A 15,945-nucleotide genomic window follows, 5' to 3' on the forward strand; every position below is an offset into this window, starting at 1 on the left:
CATGCCAGCAATTCCTTACAATATGATACAACAAAGAACAGTAAAGTAGCTCAGACTACTAGTCTGTAAGACATGCAGCCTTATTTGCCAGTGCTTTTCCAGTGCTCATTGCTGCATATGATTTTGCCTTCTCCCTCCTTCTGCATACTTCTGTAAGCAACTTTATAACTGAGCATTACCTTGCAGGCTACCAGCAAATAGGACTATTTCTTCCAGATCTTCAACTGCAAGTGAGAAATAAGACATCACAAACACACAGAAAACAGGCGAAAGTGTGAGCTGCCAATAACACACTCACATGTGCAAGGAAACAGCAATAGCCAGTATGTTTTTCATAACTCTATGCAAATCTTCTAATTGATCAGCAATTTTCAACCAAATACTACATGCTACCTTCAATTACCAGTGAGATAACAGTAAAATCTACAAATTAAGATTAGTGTCTTTTTTCAACTGTGGTTCAAGTGATTATAAAATAAAATTAAAAACTTTATTCATAATACATATCATAGAACAATTTATGATCTAACTTTTATAGTACTTGGATTTTTGAGCTCGGACTACAAGTCCATAGTGCCTTCACAGTCTGACAGTGTAAGTGGGTTTCTCATTGCAAAGTTACAAGGAAGCTTTCCCGACAAATGTTTAAGATGCCAGAAGTAGCAGAGGGTAGTACATTGCACTAGCACAACCACTTTATTTGCAAAATAGTAAAATTCTAAAATGTTCTCCCTCTCCATGGTAAAAGGGAATATAAAAAAAAATTACAACTTCTAAACATAACAGTAGAAGTAAGACTAGTTAACATTTATAATTGACTTACTGTCAATCTGGGAGGTCACAACCAGTAAAACTTCTCTTAACTCCTCCAAACTTGACACAGAAATTAATTCTAGCTTAATCCCCTAAAAAGCTAGTTTGAAATACAGCTGCTGCAAGGAACATGAGTAGTATTATATTAAATGTAGTAGCCATGAGATAGTTTTTAAGGTACTCTTTGCAGACCAGGTAGTATTACTACACTGCTCTGTGATTCACCTTGAAAACAAAATGACATGGCAGAAGTTACACTATCAAATCTATCAACACACTACACCACAGCAATAAGCACATTGTTTCTATGTAGTCATTAACCTTCTGATACAAAACACAGTCAGACAAAAACACCTGAGTCATGAAGACTACACAAAAGGGCATCTCCCTGACAAGCTTTACATTCTGGAGAGAAAAAAAAAATTAAAAATCAAAAGAAACAAACAAACAAAAAAATCCTGTGCCAAAGAGCTATTGCTGACATAGCTCTTTCCTTCGTTTTGACCTGCAGAGCACAAACCTGCAAGTGTTGGGACACAGTAGAATACATACTCTCTTACAAAGTTTCTCCTAAGAACCCATTGCTTAAAAACATGCCATTCTCTTTCTAGAGGGGAGGAAAAAAAATAAATCTTCTACTCACGACAGCTGAACTGTGTTTAGAATTCCTCATAACACAGGGACTGAATAAAGCCTATAGATTTTTGTTAAATAACCTTTTGCAGAACATTTTTACTCCCAGCCCTATGCTCAGCAGACAGCAAGAAGATGACTTTCATTTTTATATACTCAAGGATCAGCAGCCCAATTACCTCAAATCAGTAAATTAAGACGGGCTCTTACGTACATCTTTCTCTAACTCAAGAAGGGAGGATATTCCTCTTGAACATGAAGATCTACAAGTACGCTTTTAGATATCCAAGGCATTTGAGCTCTATTGGTTCAACAATGCTGAGTGGCACTGATTCTTTGGGTGCCTTTCAGGCAAAAGGAGGGGAAATAGATATGGGGGGGCAAGTGCTTCAAATTGATTAATGAATCAAAAACTTGCTAATCATTTCCCAAGCTACTCAAAACGAGACTGCTGAAAGTATAGCAGAGGTTACATTTATTAACTGAAATTTCATGTAATTAAATATAAATCACAAAACTGTCAAGATTACATTTAACTAAGAGAGTCCCACTAAAGACAATTATGGATATTATAATCTGCAAATTGAATTTCATACATAGTAGGCATTTCTCCACTAGCAATCCATTGCAAAAGAGCCCAAAGGTCCCACCCCAGCCCAACAGAGCTTCTTTCATCCACTGTCAAGCACAAAATAACTCAACAGAAAAACACTAACCAAAATAAAGTGCCAAGGATAAGTCTCTGAAAGAGGATAATAAGTAAATTAGTGTGGTTGAGTCATTTAGCAGAGAAACACCTGGCATTCAACTCTTAGATACAGGAAAAATACACCCTCATTATTCAAAGCACCCTTGGCATTTTGATTAGGCAACTCAAAGTTGGTATTTCTTCTTTTGCTTACTTTCCTGTTAAACCATTTGACTAATACAACCTCAACTCAATCTTCCTGGCAAGGTGGGGGTAGAGAGGAAAAAATAATCCAGCGTTGTTATGGAAAACATGTAACACAGTCTCAACTTAGTTACAAACCCTCCAAAACTGCATTTTCCCACTGTATTATTTGCCAAAACTATTACTTTTTTAAATTCTCTCAAATCTAAAATGAAACCTATTTGAATTTAAAATTTAAGCTATGATTAGTCTAGAGGATTTACTTTAGTTCTTAGATAAGCATAGACCCATACAATTTATATCTGTTGTAGTGAACCTACAGTCTCCCTTAAATCCATGGAAATTACACTTTGTGTTTTTATTAAAATTCAAAGATGATTTGAATTCAACAGTAATCACTGAGAAACGTTACATGTGACAAGTTGGAAGGTCAATCCGCTGGACATTCTGGAAGAACTATAAAGGAACAAGAAATCCTCAGGCTCTGGTCTCAGTAGAAAACTAAATGAGCCCTCTTTTAGCATTCTCAATATTTGGGTGTTAAAAAATGTTAGATTCAAGAGGGTAATTTAGGATAGTGGCACTATCTCCTAAAGCATTAGTCCGTTGCCTTTTACTCCTAATTCTACTATCATACACCTTAGATCATATCACCCCAGCAATCTATGATCTTTCAAATACTTGCTTTCAACATTCATTTTCTTGTTCCTTATCAACCTTGTTCCCATTATCACAGGCACAATATGTTTATTTCATAACAGATAGAACCAACAGAACATGATGCTAAAAAGTATGGGATTAAATTAAATCCTGGGAGAACACTAACTACCTTACAGAAATCAAGAGCCTGTTTAAAGAAATGAAGCATCAAAACTCCAAGTCTTATGTAAGTGGCAGTAAGGAATAAAAAGCTTTTCCTGCATTTTTTCCAGCCTTCCCCCAAAGGCTCTACATCATCACAGCACACTTGCAGAAGTGAAGAAGAATAGATAATAAATTGGAACTATTTATCTTAGACAACTGAAGGGTAGAAAGTTTAACCCATATTTAGGCACACTAAAAAAAAAATAGCCTGGTGATCACAGTTTAATGTTCTAGAAATCTCGGTGAAAACAGATGTCTAAAATCTCATTAATGAGCTGCTATTCACTATAGATACTTCTACAAAGAAATAGAGATTAAGATATGAAAAGCAAGAACATCATATTAAAAAAAAGATAGTGGATTATAACGATATTGGAAACCTAGGCACTGTATTAAACACAAAATATCTTAGTTCTCATTAAATATCAAATTTCTTTCAGTCTATTTCTTTATGCTTATCATTGTTTACTTTAAGCATGGCCACCAAGCCGAACGTTTTTGAAGAAAAAGATGTTTTGGGACAATATACAAGAACTACCAACCAATTTCATATGTACTAAACTTGTATTTTGGCATCTAGAGTTTTAAATAATGTTTGAAGGACAACAACATATAGAATCATACTTAGTGCAAAATGAAACAGCATGGAAACATTTTTCTCCAGAACCATTTACCACATGTTGACAATACAAGTTTTTAATAAATAATACTACTGTTTTTACTACGTGTAGGTATTTTTGAGTTTGTCTCCAAACATTCTTAATATGCTCTCTTGGGAAACTTTTACCTGTGAGATACCACTTAAATAAATAACTGCGTATTTAAAAATGGCAATTCCAGAAAATAAGAATACTTATTTAAGAATGACAAACCATTCTCAAAATACATGAAATAAATACTCCAAGTTATTTCTTGGAATAATAACTCCAAGAAATACTTAATATAGGCTGGTAAGTATAACAGAAATTCTCAAGAAAACAGTAGAAGCTGATAAAAGTTTTCCAGCAAAGAATCCACTGTGGAAGATCTGCATCTTCTGAGAAGGTGCACCTCTTAGAGAAGCCTTTTAATGACTTGGTTTATGGTCAACAATCTGGTGCAGAGAAAGTATGAGAGAACTGAAAACTTTAAAATAGTAACTACAAAATATTTAGGGTAAATCTGTTGTGATGCCCTTCCAGCAGATAAAAGGGTGCTAAAGTCCCCAAGGAGGAGCAGGACCTGCATATGTGACTCTTCCACCATTGGTCTCAGGAAGCCTTGGCTACTTCTTCCATTAAAGGGCAGTAGCAGACACCCACCAAAACACTGCCCACACAGGGTCTGCCCACAAATCCTGATCATAAGCTCTAAGCCAACTTCCCACCCATCCTAAGCCAGAGCTCCATGCATTCCTGCTTCTCCCTCACAACTTGACAAGAAAGAAAATTCAGTCTCCACACTGTCCCAACCTGTCCCTCCCAAAATGCCCGTAGCGACCCACAGTGGCACCCAAGCCCTCTCCTGTTGGATACCTCATCCCCTTCCTGTGATCCCAGTGAGATCATAGCACTGCTACTGAGTGCAGATCTCCAGCTCCTGGTTGCCCCCCAAACTGCATGTGTGAGTGCACAGGGGCTTCAGAGAGGCCCTGAAAAAGGCATGAGAGCTCTCCTTATCTCCCCATATTGTCCTGTAGACACATCCTTGTTCATGTGCATACACTTGAGGTGGTCCACTTCTGTCCCAGTTGTTGACCATGAGGTGTCTCCCATCCACTGCATCCTAACCTCTCTGCTTGACAACTCAATTCTGCTTCTTGGCCATCACCTCCATCCCAGTTAGAGCTCTCCTGGACAAATCTGCACTACCTCTTATTCTAAATGCTTTGAAACCTTACTGCTTATCGAAAGTAAGATTAATGCAAGCCATGAGCATGATCTAATTATATACTAAATTCTACATGAGAATATAAGACCATATAAAAATATTTCTTTCACTGTTAGAATACATTGAATCTGGTACACACTTTTATCTTCTGCCCTCTAGGCTTAATTAGGTACTCCACTCCTTCAGACAAAAATATTCAAGTGCTCTCAATAAAAGGCAATAGCAACAGAGATGCTTTTCTCCCATGCATCTAATCAAATACATAAATGCTAAATCTGATAAAAAGCCTCAAGGTAAGCTTAACCTACAAAAAGGGTAAAGCAAAAGGGCAAAATCTTCACTGAAAACTGATAAAAAGAGATACTCCTGCACTGGCATACCCTGCTTCTCAAAAATGAAAAGCTTGAATCCCCTTAGTTTAGTCTTTCAGACAGGAAAGCCCAAGTGAATTAAGTGAACTATCATTTACAAACTTCAAAAGGAGAGTGTTAATCAACGGGATGTTTTCCCTGTTCATTGCGGCAGGGTTTCACAGAGGCAGGTTTTCCAAGCTCGGCTGCAATGCCCGGAACGCGCCACTGGGTGGCTCCAGCGCACGGCCCCCGCCGCTCCCTGCCCGGCCCCGATCCCGTGTCCCGGGGCGAAGGCTCGAAGAATCCTTGGGATAACCCTTCACAGAACTCGGGGTGTAAGGCTGTACCTGCTGTTGCTGAATAAACATCACGTCTGTGAACATGCAAAATGAGATGTGCGCTTTTCCTGATTTTCTCCCCACGAGCTGCCTACTCAGCTCGTTTGGGAACAGGAGCAACTTGCAGCAATCTAAATAGAAACAGTTTCACTCCCTTCCGCCCCCAAGGAGATCACACTAAATGCTGGAGAAAAACGTCTTACAGACTTTGTCCCATTTTGTTATTTTTAAAGGTGTAATACACAAAACTGGTAGGTTAAGTTCTACTGGCACCTACATCCTCTGCCCCACAGTCTTCTCTTTCCAGGAGCACAAGTCAAACCTTCTCTCCTTAGTGAGAATGCCATTACCTTTTCAGAGTGCTTTGTGCCCTCTGATCTGTATTTCAAGGCATACAAGATACTAGGCTGCCATAAATAAGCAATAGTTGAGCTGTGATTCATAGCTTAAGTAGCTAAACAAAAATTTCCAGAAAGTAATCTTGTTCCCACCTGCACAGGTCTCATAGTGAACCAAAGAAATATTTATTTATTGCTGTTCCTCTACTGAAAAATAGATCTCAGATAACATTTTAGATAAACAGAACTACGTAACATCTTTAGATGATTGAGTTCTCCCTGTGAGAAGAATACCACAGAACTCCCTTCTCTAGACCACAAGTGGTATCTTCCATACTGGTTTGGCACAGCTCATCGACTCCCTTCCCTTCCTAAAGGAATCTGCCTTTTCTTTTCATATGTCAAAACAGATAAAGGATGTTTCAAGTTTAGGGAGTGATAAGGAGTAGGAAGAGATTAACTTTTCACTGTTTAACGCACAGGTGATGACAGTTGAGCAAAACTAGGAGGATGAAATGGATGAATCCATCTGCTTCCAAGAGAAAACTAAGAAAGTTCAAATAAATTCATATTTCCCAGAATGCTTCCAATATATCAGAGCTACACAAAGAAAACAGAAACAGAATTTCAGAAATGTCCTCTGTCTTCCAACTAAACAAGGTATTTAAAAATACACCAAAACCAGGTGCTAAAAATCATGACCCACCAGTAAAACAAGCACTCAGCCCGTGTTGCCACCCAGCTTTGAGCAGGTTTGTCCCCAGGGAGTTGCACTGCTCTGCCAGGTGAAGCACAAACTGAAGCCCTGCACATTGCACTCACAATGCAGCTGATCCCACCTCCCCTGTGTACCTTCCCATCGTGATAGACTGGGAAAAACAAAAAGTGGGTGGGCTCCCAATCTGAAAAACCAGTTTCCTTAAATCAATACATTTTTCACCCTTTTAAGGAAACAGTAAGGTATCAGCAAAATGGATGCATGGATGAGAAAACAGCTAAATACCAAAGAGAAATTTAAATCAACTGGGATGGAAATATTTTACAAAAAGTAAGTTAATGTGTGAATTAAGACAGAGAGCAGACACAGGCAATGTGAGAGGGAGAAAGCCATAAAAATGGAGCGGAACTGACTGGCATAACCTAGAAATAAGTGACTAATCAATGACCTTAATGCTCACACTGAAGTGAATTCAAGTTTCAGACTCTTAAGTAGTGATTGAAGTCTATTACACAGATGAAGCATTCAATATATTGGATCTATGAGAGAATAAAAGCAAGACATACCTTGTCTATTCCCATTCTCTTCATCCTAAGGAGGAAGAAAGAGTGCATATTAAAAATTCAATAAATGGAAAAAAATGCACAGGCATCTATAAGATATAAAGACTAGAAGTGAACTTGTAAGGTTAAGTCTGTATTCCAGTACCTCCTACTTTTTCCACAACTATTCAACTTAGAGAATTAAAGCTTTTATTCTGAGAATGTAGAGTAATAGCTATTTTAAAAACAACTAAGCACAGTCCTATGAAACATCCCCCCAGAAACAACATGAACAGCATTATGTGAAAACAAATGTACCAAAACACACGAAACACTGCCATGAACCCTAATACCGCACTGTGTGTTCTTGCAAGCATTTTCACCCTGAAATCCAGGCAGGAAAGGCTACATTTCAATCATCTAAGGATTCAAAGCTAAATATGCAAGAGATACAAAATATTTTGTAAGCAAGGTCTGAACATGTTTCCCAAAATTTGAATATTTTTGTTTTGCACTCAGTACTACTGTCTAGGAAAAACACTATTTAGTAATAACCTTGAAGAGTCTCCTTCTGCTCATTGAACTATAATTACACAATCATAACTACCAGGTATCACTGACAGTCCTACAAAACAACATCATCACAACCAAAACCCCAACAAAACAAAAACAACAAACAAAACCCCCAAAACAACAACAAAAACACAACAAAACCCAACCAAAACCACACAAACCAACAAACCCCTAACCACACTCAATCCTCAAAATCATACAACTAGAAAGTACTGATGGAAAATGCCATGCTTAAACTAAAAAAAAAATATTACCTAAATACTTTCTAGTCAATATTTCAGTATGAATGAAAGATCGTGGTTAATCTTGTCTACAAAATTCTATGGTTTAAGAAGTTTAAGTATGGAAATACTTGCATTCTGAACTGTAACCTTCATGGAGTAATAGATGTTCAATCTAAATACAATTTCTTAGACTAATATGTACTATTTAGAAAGTATTTCTAACAATTCACCACTAATTAGAACAGCTTTGTCCTAAAGGAAAGAAGGAGCAAGGAGATGATCACAGAAATAATTTTCACCTGGATATTTCCTCCTACTTTTAAATGGACTAATTTCAAATTTCTAGGTATTTTGCATTTAAAGACGAAATACTATGTTTTTCACATAAAATACTCTCAAGGCAACTATACACTCAACTGAGCGATCCATTCAAGAGAGAAAGACTTGAAGAAAGAGAGGGAATAAGACCTGGATACTAATACTATGTAATCATGAGGATGAGACCAACCTGTCCTAGCAGCAATAGATTTCTTGTGACACATACAAAAGTTCTATTGGAGCTTTGTAAGATACTACAGAAAGGCAACTTTAAGGAAGAGAGAAACAATAAAAGAACTCCCCCAAACGTGAAACACTGAGTTAACAGAAATCTGGCACTCATCCTACTTTGAAAAAGCCACGGTAATTATCACTGCCACTAAAGCAGTGTATTCCCTAAGTTGGAGAGTCCTGTCTGCTCTATACTTGGGTAACAATGGCACACTAGAAGACAAATACTATTGACTGCTTACTCCTGAAGCCCTGAAACAGCCAGTTGAACTCCCATCAGCAGTGAAGAATTCTATAAGGCTAACATCTGCATGTCTCTACCTGCCACCAAAGCTATGAACTGAAAAAAACATCTTTATGACTTGAAATATTAAGAGCTCATCGTCTGGAAAATCTGGGTTACATGTATGGGAGGCTACTTGGTTTGACGCTACTTAACAAAAATTTTTTAGAAGTGAAAAGTTAGCTAATATAGACATGCTGTAATTTACTAAATACTGCAATAGGCTTGTCAGTTTGTCACTGGCTATGCAAAGCTCTGTTTTAGAAGACAGCTGCAAAATATTAGTTTTCCACGGTATCAAGCCAATGAGCTCAGGCCTTGAAAAATGGAGCAGATGCTTTATAATGGAAGTGTTTTGAAACCAGCTTTCCCTCCTACATTCACCTCTTACACACTGCAAAATATTAGTATATGCTGCATTCATACCCAAAGAGAAGGTTTTCTTTTATCACTTATTTGCTTCTCAGACAAGTGGAGAGACTCAGGAGAAAAAACTTCTCATGCAAAAGTAGTGTCTGATTCTAACAAATCATAGTAAACATCTGATGCTAAAAGCATTATGTAACAGTGTTTTTTTGCAATGCTAGCTTAAGAAATCTTCCACACGCTCTTTATTCACTTTCTTAAGGGAAAGGTGGCATGGGAAGCAAGGAGGATACATAATGGGTCATTCCTGAATGTGCAGCTATTCCCAGTTTGGTGTGTGTCCCCACATAAGCACAGCCAAGTACTTCTGCCAAAATGAAATGTGTTAAACTGCAGCCTCAGTTTCCAAGATCATCTTTCACACCGTCCTTCACACAGGGCTGTCCTTCTCAACAAGACCTACCAGACAACACTTTCTTCCATAACTCTTCTCTATCACAATGTTTATAAATTAGTTAATTAATGCCAATTACAATGAGAGAGAGACCTGCAGTGTTACGTACATACTGAATGTTAAATGAAAGAAATTAGATATAATTAAAAAAATATTATATATATAATAAAAATATAAATTAAATATAACATACTGTTATTTAGTTTTAAAATATGCAGAGATCCTTCCTGAATTGATTATAATCAATCATTTTCAATTATTTCAATGACAGCAAGTACAGTCTGTTATCCAGTCAGATGTGAATATAAATGGAGAAAACAGAGCTCTATGGATGCCCCTCATATTCAAGCCACTGTTGCCCTGTCACTCCTTCCTTGTAGAGAGCTCTTCAGGACAACATACAAAAAGGCTTTCCAACTGAACATATTTTTTATTACACCAACTAGCACACTGAACTTCTCAAAATTTAAATAACATCCCAGCACCTCAAACACATCTAGGCAGAGGACAGGTTCTTATACATTTTTATAAAAGTAATGCTCACTCTTCTCCACTCAATACATCCTTTAGGGTGGAGATCTTTGCTTCCAAGAAAAGTCACCTCAGTGGCTTTCGAAGTTGCAGTGTTCTCCAGCCTGTTAAAAACATGGAATATCCAGTTGTGGTGTGATCCTTATCACACCTTGCAGGCTTTAGAACATTATGCTCTCTGTCCTAGAGATGCCACTGTTCCCCCCTTGTTAAGAGTCTTGTCCTCTTCTTCCCAGAGGATTCCACCTGATTTGTCAACAGTTTTTTCAAGCACACAAACTGCAAGCAACAGGAGGAGAACTTTTAATGAGGGCACTTTCATGATATATTTCTGAATTGGAACAAAGACTAGCTATTAAAAAAATAAAAAACACATATATACACAAAGAATGTGGAAAGATTGTTTGAAGGAAAGCTCTTTTAGATGTTTTTTTTTTCTTTTCACTACTTCTACCAGTTTATGTTGCTTTGCAGTAAAATGCAGAGATCTTAGGGCAAGCTTACCTTGTGGAAAAAAAATTTAAATAAATGAATAAATAAATGAAAATCGAAGGAGCTAGAATGCAAAGCCTTCTCTGGGGTAAAAAAAGACCTCTGCATTGATCTAGAGGGTAAGTACCAGCATCAGGTCGACACTTGTGATAACAGAAGGGCTGTGGCTCTGAGAAACAGGCAGGAGATTTGAGTAACTCCAGCTGTTATGTCAATGGCATCTTCAACTTCCAGCTGTAGTATCTGCCTTACATCAGAAGGGATCACATGCATTCTTAGGGGTGAAGAAGGGACAAGGCTACTGCAAGATTCAAGACACTCAGAAAACCAAATCATATTCATCATTATTATACTCCCTTTAAGGTGTGCAAAACGAAACATCTCTGACTTCCAAGGCCCTTACAATTTTGATCAATGAAGAAAGAGAGGAAAGGTGTTTGAGCTTAGAACTGATGACAGAGACTGTAATCAGCTGGTAACCAATAGGATCTTTGATCAAATAAGAACTGCAGAGAAATCAGATTTGCCTCATTTAGGATCAGGCTGACAATAGGTGAATTTCATTCTTTCATACCAAAACTTAGGTACATAGATTTCTATAAAAGTCACCTTATGAAGACTCAGGAGTAATAATTTGGAAGATCTGTTCTTTTTTTTGCTCCATCTCATGGACATTACAAGGAAGAAAAGAGAATATAACCTCTCAAGTTAGAGAAGTACTGACCAGGCTCTGTCCAAACAAACCTTATCATCTTTACATGAAACTGAATCCATGAATAAAGGTGTTCATTCAACCATCTCATTATTTGCTTTTCAAAACCAGACAGAAATAGGAATGAATTACCCAGATTCAGACATATCAGAGAAGACATGGAGGATAAAAAGAAAAGGCATTAAGACCTTTCTTGCAGAAAAAGAGGGGAGTTAGAGCTTCAAGACATCTTGAGATTTACAGGTATCAGGCTCACTATGTACTGGTTGGGCATCTCTCAGAAACCATCAGGTATAAATGAGAGAGGAAGGACTGACATTCCTTTTTTATATTGCCCTTCCTTGTGCCTGTCTCCTCTTGCATGTGAAAAACATACTGACCTCTTCAGAGACATCTAGTGATGGCTTTCTTCCAGAATGTATTCAGTCACTTCTTAGTTAAGGAGGGTAATCCTGCTCATGCTGTTTATTTTCACCCTCAGCATGAAGAGGGGCTCTTGCTGGGAGATGCTAACAAGTGCACGCAGTTTGTTCTGCTCAAGGCTAAGGTTTCCCCACCCTCCTTCCTCTGTTTCACACTGGAATTCAACCAGAGATTGCTATAACCTATACTGAAGGACAGAAACATTGGGATCACCCGATACTGCTAGCAAACAGTCTCAGTTCCATATAACTTCAGTGAGTCATTGCTGAGAGAAAAAATCTGGGCACTCAAGTGCAGGCCGAATAGCTGAAGTTAACTGGAAAAATGTGCCAGCTTTCTCCTGGAAAGCTTTTTCTACTTCTAAAGAAATCTTATAGCCACCAAGGACAGGCAAAGAAAGACAACTTTAATGAAAGACTCCTGCAGAGATACATGAGTCAATTAGCTTCGTGCTCTTTCAGGAAAGTTTCAATACCCATTCCCCAGCTCGGTAAGAATCTATTCCTCTGCCTAACTGGTAAAAGCAAAAGCAAAACTGAGAGGTGGCATTGATTATGAAAACGTTTACACTTGATGACTAAAATGAGCAAATCTTATTTGAACTCACTAGGAAACACCCTCTCTCAATATTAAAATTCTCAGTATTAAATGCACTTTTTCTCAACACCTGGTACTACAGCAGCTTTCAAAAAGTTCAGTCACATAAGAGAATATGTACACTCTTTGAGCAAGGCAGATCAATTATCGACTTAACATTTAGATCTATTTGTTTTAAATAAAAAAATGTAAAATACTTTAAGGAAGTTGTTCTTCAATGTAGGCCTGTATATATTTTGTATATATCTGTCTCTTGACTAACAGAGAATTGCAGATGTTGTTCTTTTCAGCATAAAGAACATAACACAGAAACACAACCTGTCTTTCTAATGTACATTAATTTTAGGATAGTCATTTAGAAACTAAGGCAAACTAATGTTTCTTCACCTCTTAGTATGATGGTATGACAAACTTCAATTTGGGGAGGTGGGGAACAACAACAACAACAAAGAAGAAATCCAAACCTCACACCCTTGAAGTCTACACTTTAAAAGACGTACAAACTAATTAATGACACTGGCTTTGGGTAAAAAAAAAAAGAAAAAAAAAATCTGTACAGAGAAGTATTTCAATATTCTGCAATGACCACTGGTCTTACCCATGGTACAAATATTTTCAACAGACTGACATGCTCAGTCATCCACCTTACACATGAGGGATCTTTCATCTGTGTAACACAGATCTATAAATACATTTACTTCCAAGCAAGTTGGATTTTTGATCCTAAATGGTACACGGCTATATATTAAATGCATTAGTTATGCACAACTAATTTCACTTACTTTAAAAGAAAACTGCACTGCAGATTCTGGAGGGTAAACTATGAAGTGTCTTAAGGTGAAGCCAAAACCCTGAGATGTCCTCCTCAGCACGACAGTTTTGGGACCAGGCCAAGAGAAAGTTTCTTCCTCCTCTGATGGTGATATAGCTTCACTCTGTTCTTTTCCATCTTTATTTTTTGATGCCTAGAATAGAAAAAGACATGCACAGAAGTTTTAATTTCGACCATTGAAAAAAAGAAGAAAACGAGTAAAAATTCCTAGACATTCTCGTACACTTGAAAATAGAATTTCTCCCCCCATAACCAAAATAACTTGATGATCACTGCTACTTTCAAATGAAATGTCTTTTGTAAAGCAGCATCCCTTACAGCATTACACCTGTGGTCATATTGCACGCAGAATAAGTCTTAAATTTTAAATGGAAATAGATATGAAAAAGTCAACGTACAACAATGAAAGACTTGAATGAACCACAACAAATGTGTACAGCTTTGTGTGTTTTATTTGCTTTCTATTTAGAGACAAATATGTGACTTCTGGGACCCAATTTTTGGGTGCACACATCTCACACACTTAAGTACAAAAGAAACTCCTCTTTTCCTCACTTAAATGCAGGTATGATTTTCTCCACTAGTATCTCCTCACTTAATACAAGTAAAACAGAACTGCAGAGCACATACAATTGGTTAGGCTTCTTCAGGAAGACACTTCTCCCCTGCTCATATCTATTACTTCACCTTTGTTTTTTCCACCCTTAGTTAATTCCTCTGAATATTTCAGTATGCAAATTCTAAATACAAAAGTAAAAAAGTCTCATTTCGTTTTACAGTCCTACTATAATCCCTCCTGTCACGCAGAAATAAGCCACCTTGTTGTTTTTTTCTTACGGGTAATTTTATATATCTATGACTCAAGAAACATATGATTATTATTAAAACATTTATCTTCTCAGCCTTATATGAAATCTTCCATTTCAACTTTCAAAGTGTCACACCACACATAACATTTCAAATCAGAAGTAGGAGACATACAAAGAAAGCATGCAAAATCCTATGACTCTCCTCTAAAGATCCCAGTTAAACGATGCGTGAAACAAATTTAGATACCAGAGCCTATACCCTATTCAAAGGGTATTCAAACAGAAATAATAGCCTTCTTGTCCTCCAGTAGCTCTGCTGCTGTGGCTCAGCAACTGGCTGATACGTGTCAGAATTTACTGCCTGGTTTACTCCCTGGTCTGCTCCAAAATAATCTCTTTTGCTTCAGTCTTACAGCTGGTGTCTTGAACTGCAGGGCTTGTTGGCAAGGTGGGCTCAGCCAACTCCAACCAACATCTACAGAGAAGACAATGCATTTCCACTCTAACCACAATGGTAACCGTTGCAGCTCCTTGATGAGATAGTTAACCTGCCAGAACAACATTCTGCATTCAGGTAACAGCATAACACTTCTCACAAATGCTAGTTTGTCCTCAGAAACCCACATCTTAGTATGTCCATAAATACCAGCCAGTGCTCCCTACTTCCGACAACCCTGTTTTCATCAAGAAAAAAAACCCATACAAATCGAGAAGGGTCTTGGTGCTACAGCCAAGCCAAGAAATGGAGCTGCTTCTGAAACAAAAAATACAGAGAATCCAGAGCACCCTGACAGGGTCCTGCTCTTCCAAACAGCCTGGAAGGATTATCAGCAGATTTGGAAAAGAACAGTTAGAAATATCAAGGACTCTGTCTCAGCCTAGACTGTCCTCATATATCATCTTCATTCATGTTCTAAAGTGTTAGTGTGAAACTGAAAAGACTCTGCAACTGGATGACTAATGAATGAAAAATTAGTGAGCGCTGTGGAACTGCAAAGATGAGTGGTTTGAGTTTCAAGTTCAAACAGTGCAGAGATTAAGGTAAAACTTAGACAGTCCTTTAGCCTAAGGATGGGGTTTGTTACTGAGAGGTGTTCCCAACCACTCTGTTCAGCTTCCAAACATGACAGCATTTTACAGTTCTGCACAAATAAATGTCCCTTCTCAGGCTTTCAATCTCAGGACACGAGCAGAAACTGGAGCCAGTAAGAACATTTTGATCCTAGTATATTGGCAAAAGAAATAATTCCTAATAAAAAAAAAAAAATCACTGACCTCTAAAAAATGACAGTGATTTCCTCTGTTAAGTGATGGGCAGCAACCCATCTATTTAACATTCCCTTGCAATCTTTTGTTTCTCCTCTCAGATTTTTATAAGCAATGTGTGATGCAAAGTTTTGAATGATCAAACAACCACAGGTATCAAAAAACATTAATAAGCAAATACCTTTAATTACAAATATGTAAACAGCAAGCTTAAATGTAGCACTGAAAAAATCTAAGTCTACAATATACTTGCATCTTTTTTCTAAAAAAAATCTCCTTAATTAGTCAAAAGGTAATTTTAGTACGTATAACAACTGATTGCAGAAGTTTATATACAGAAGTACTGTAACCTCAGTCTGAAATACAGCCAGACAGAACTTCACTAGCTTTGACAAATAGGAGCTGCAGCATTTCACTCTAGCAAGAGAACCTCTAACTTCATTGTAATTTCATGTAAACTTTTAGCATTCATAC

General features: G+C 37.5%; 1 protein-coding gene across 5 annotated transcripts in view; it reads right to left on the bottom strand.

The window, feature by feature from the left end:
• ARHGAP21 (Rho GTPase activating protein 21) overlaps window positions 1-15,945 on the bottom strand; it is a 109,857-nt gene that overhangs the window by 53,104 nt on the left and 40,808 nt on the right. For all 5 annotated transcript variants that reach the window (XM_032700778.1, XM_032700817.1, XM_032700798.1 and 2 more), the window contains 2 exons: window positions 13,347-13,529; window positions 7,385-7,409 (listed from right to left, as the gene is read on the bottom strand). In XM_032700778.1, the coding sequence (XP_032556669.1) occupies window positions 7,385-7,409; window positions 13,347-13,529 (208 nt within the window). The remainder of the gene's footprint in view (window positions 1-7,384; window positions 7,410-13,346; window positions 13,530-15,945) is intronic.

This window comes from Chiroxiphia lanceolata, chromosome 1 (assembly GCF_009829145.1).
Source record: "Chiroxiphia lanceolata isolate bChiLan1 chromosome 1, bChiLan1.pri, whole genome shotgun sequence".
Taxonomy (NCBI): Eukaryota; Metazoa; Chordata; class Aves; order Passeriformes; family Pipridae; genus Chiroxiphia; species Chiroxiphia lanceolata.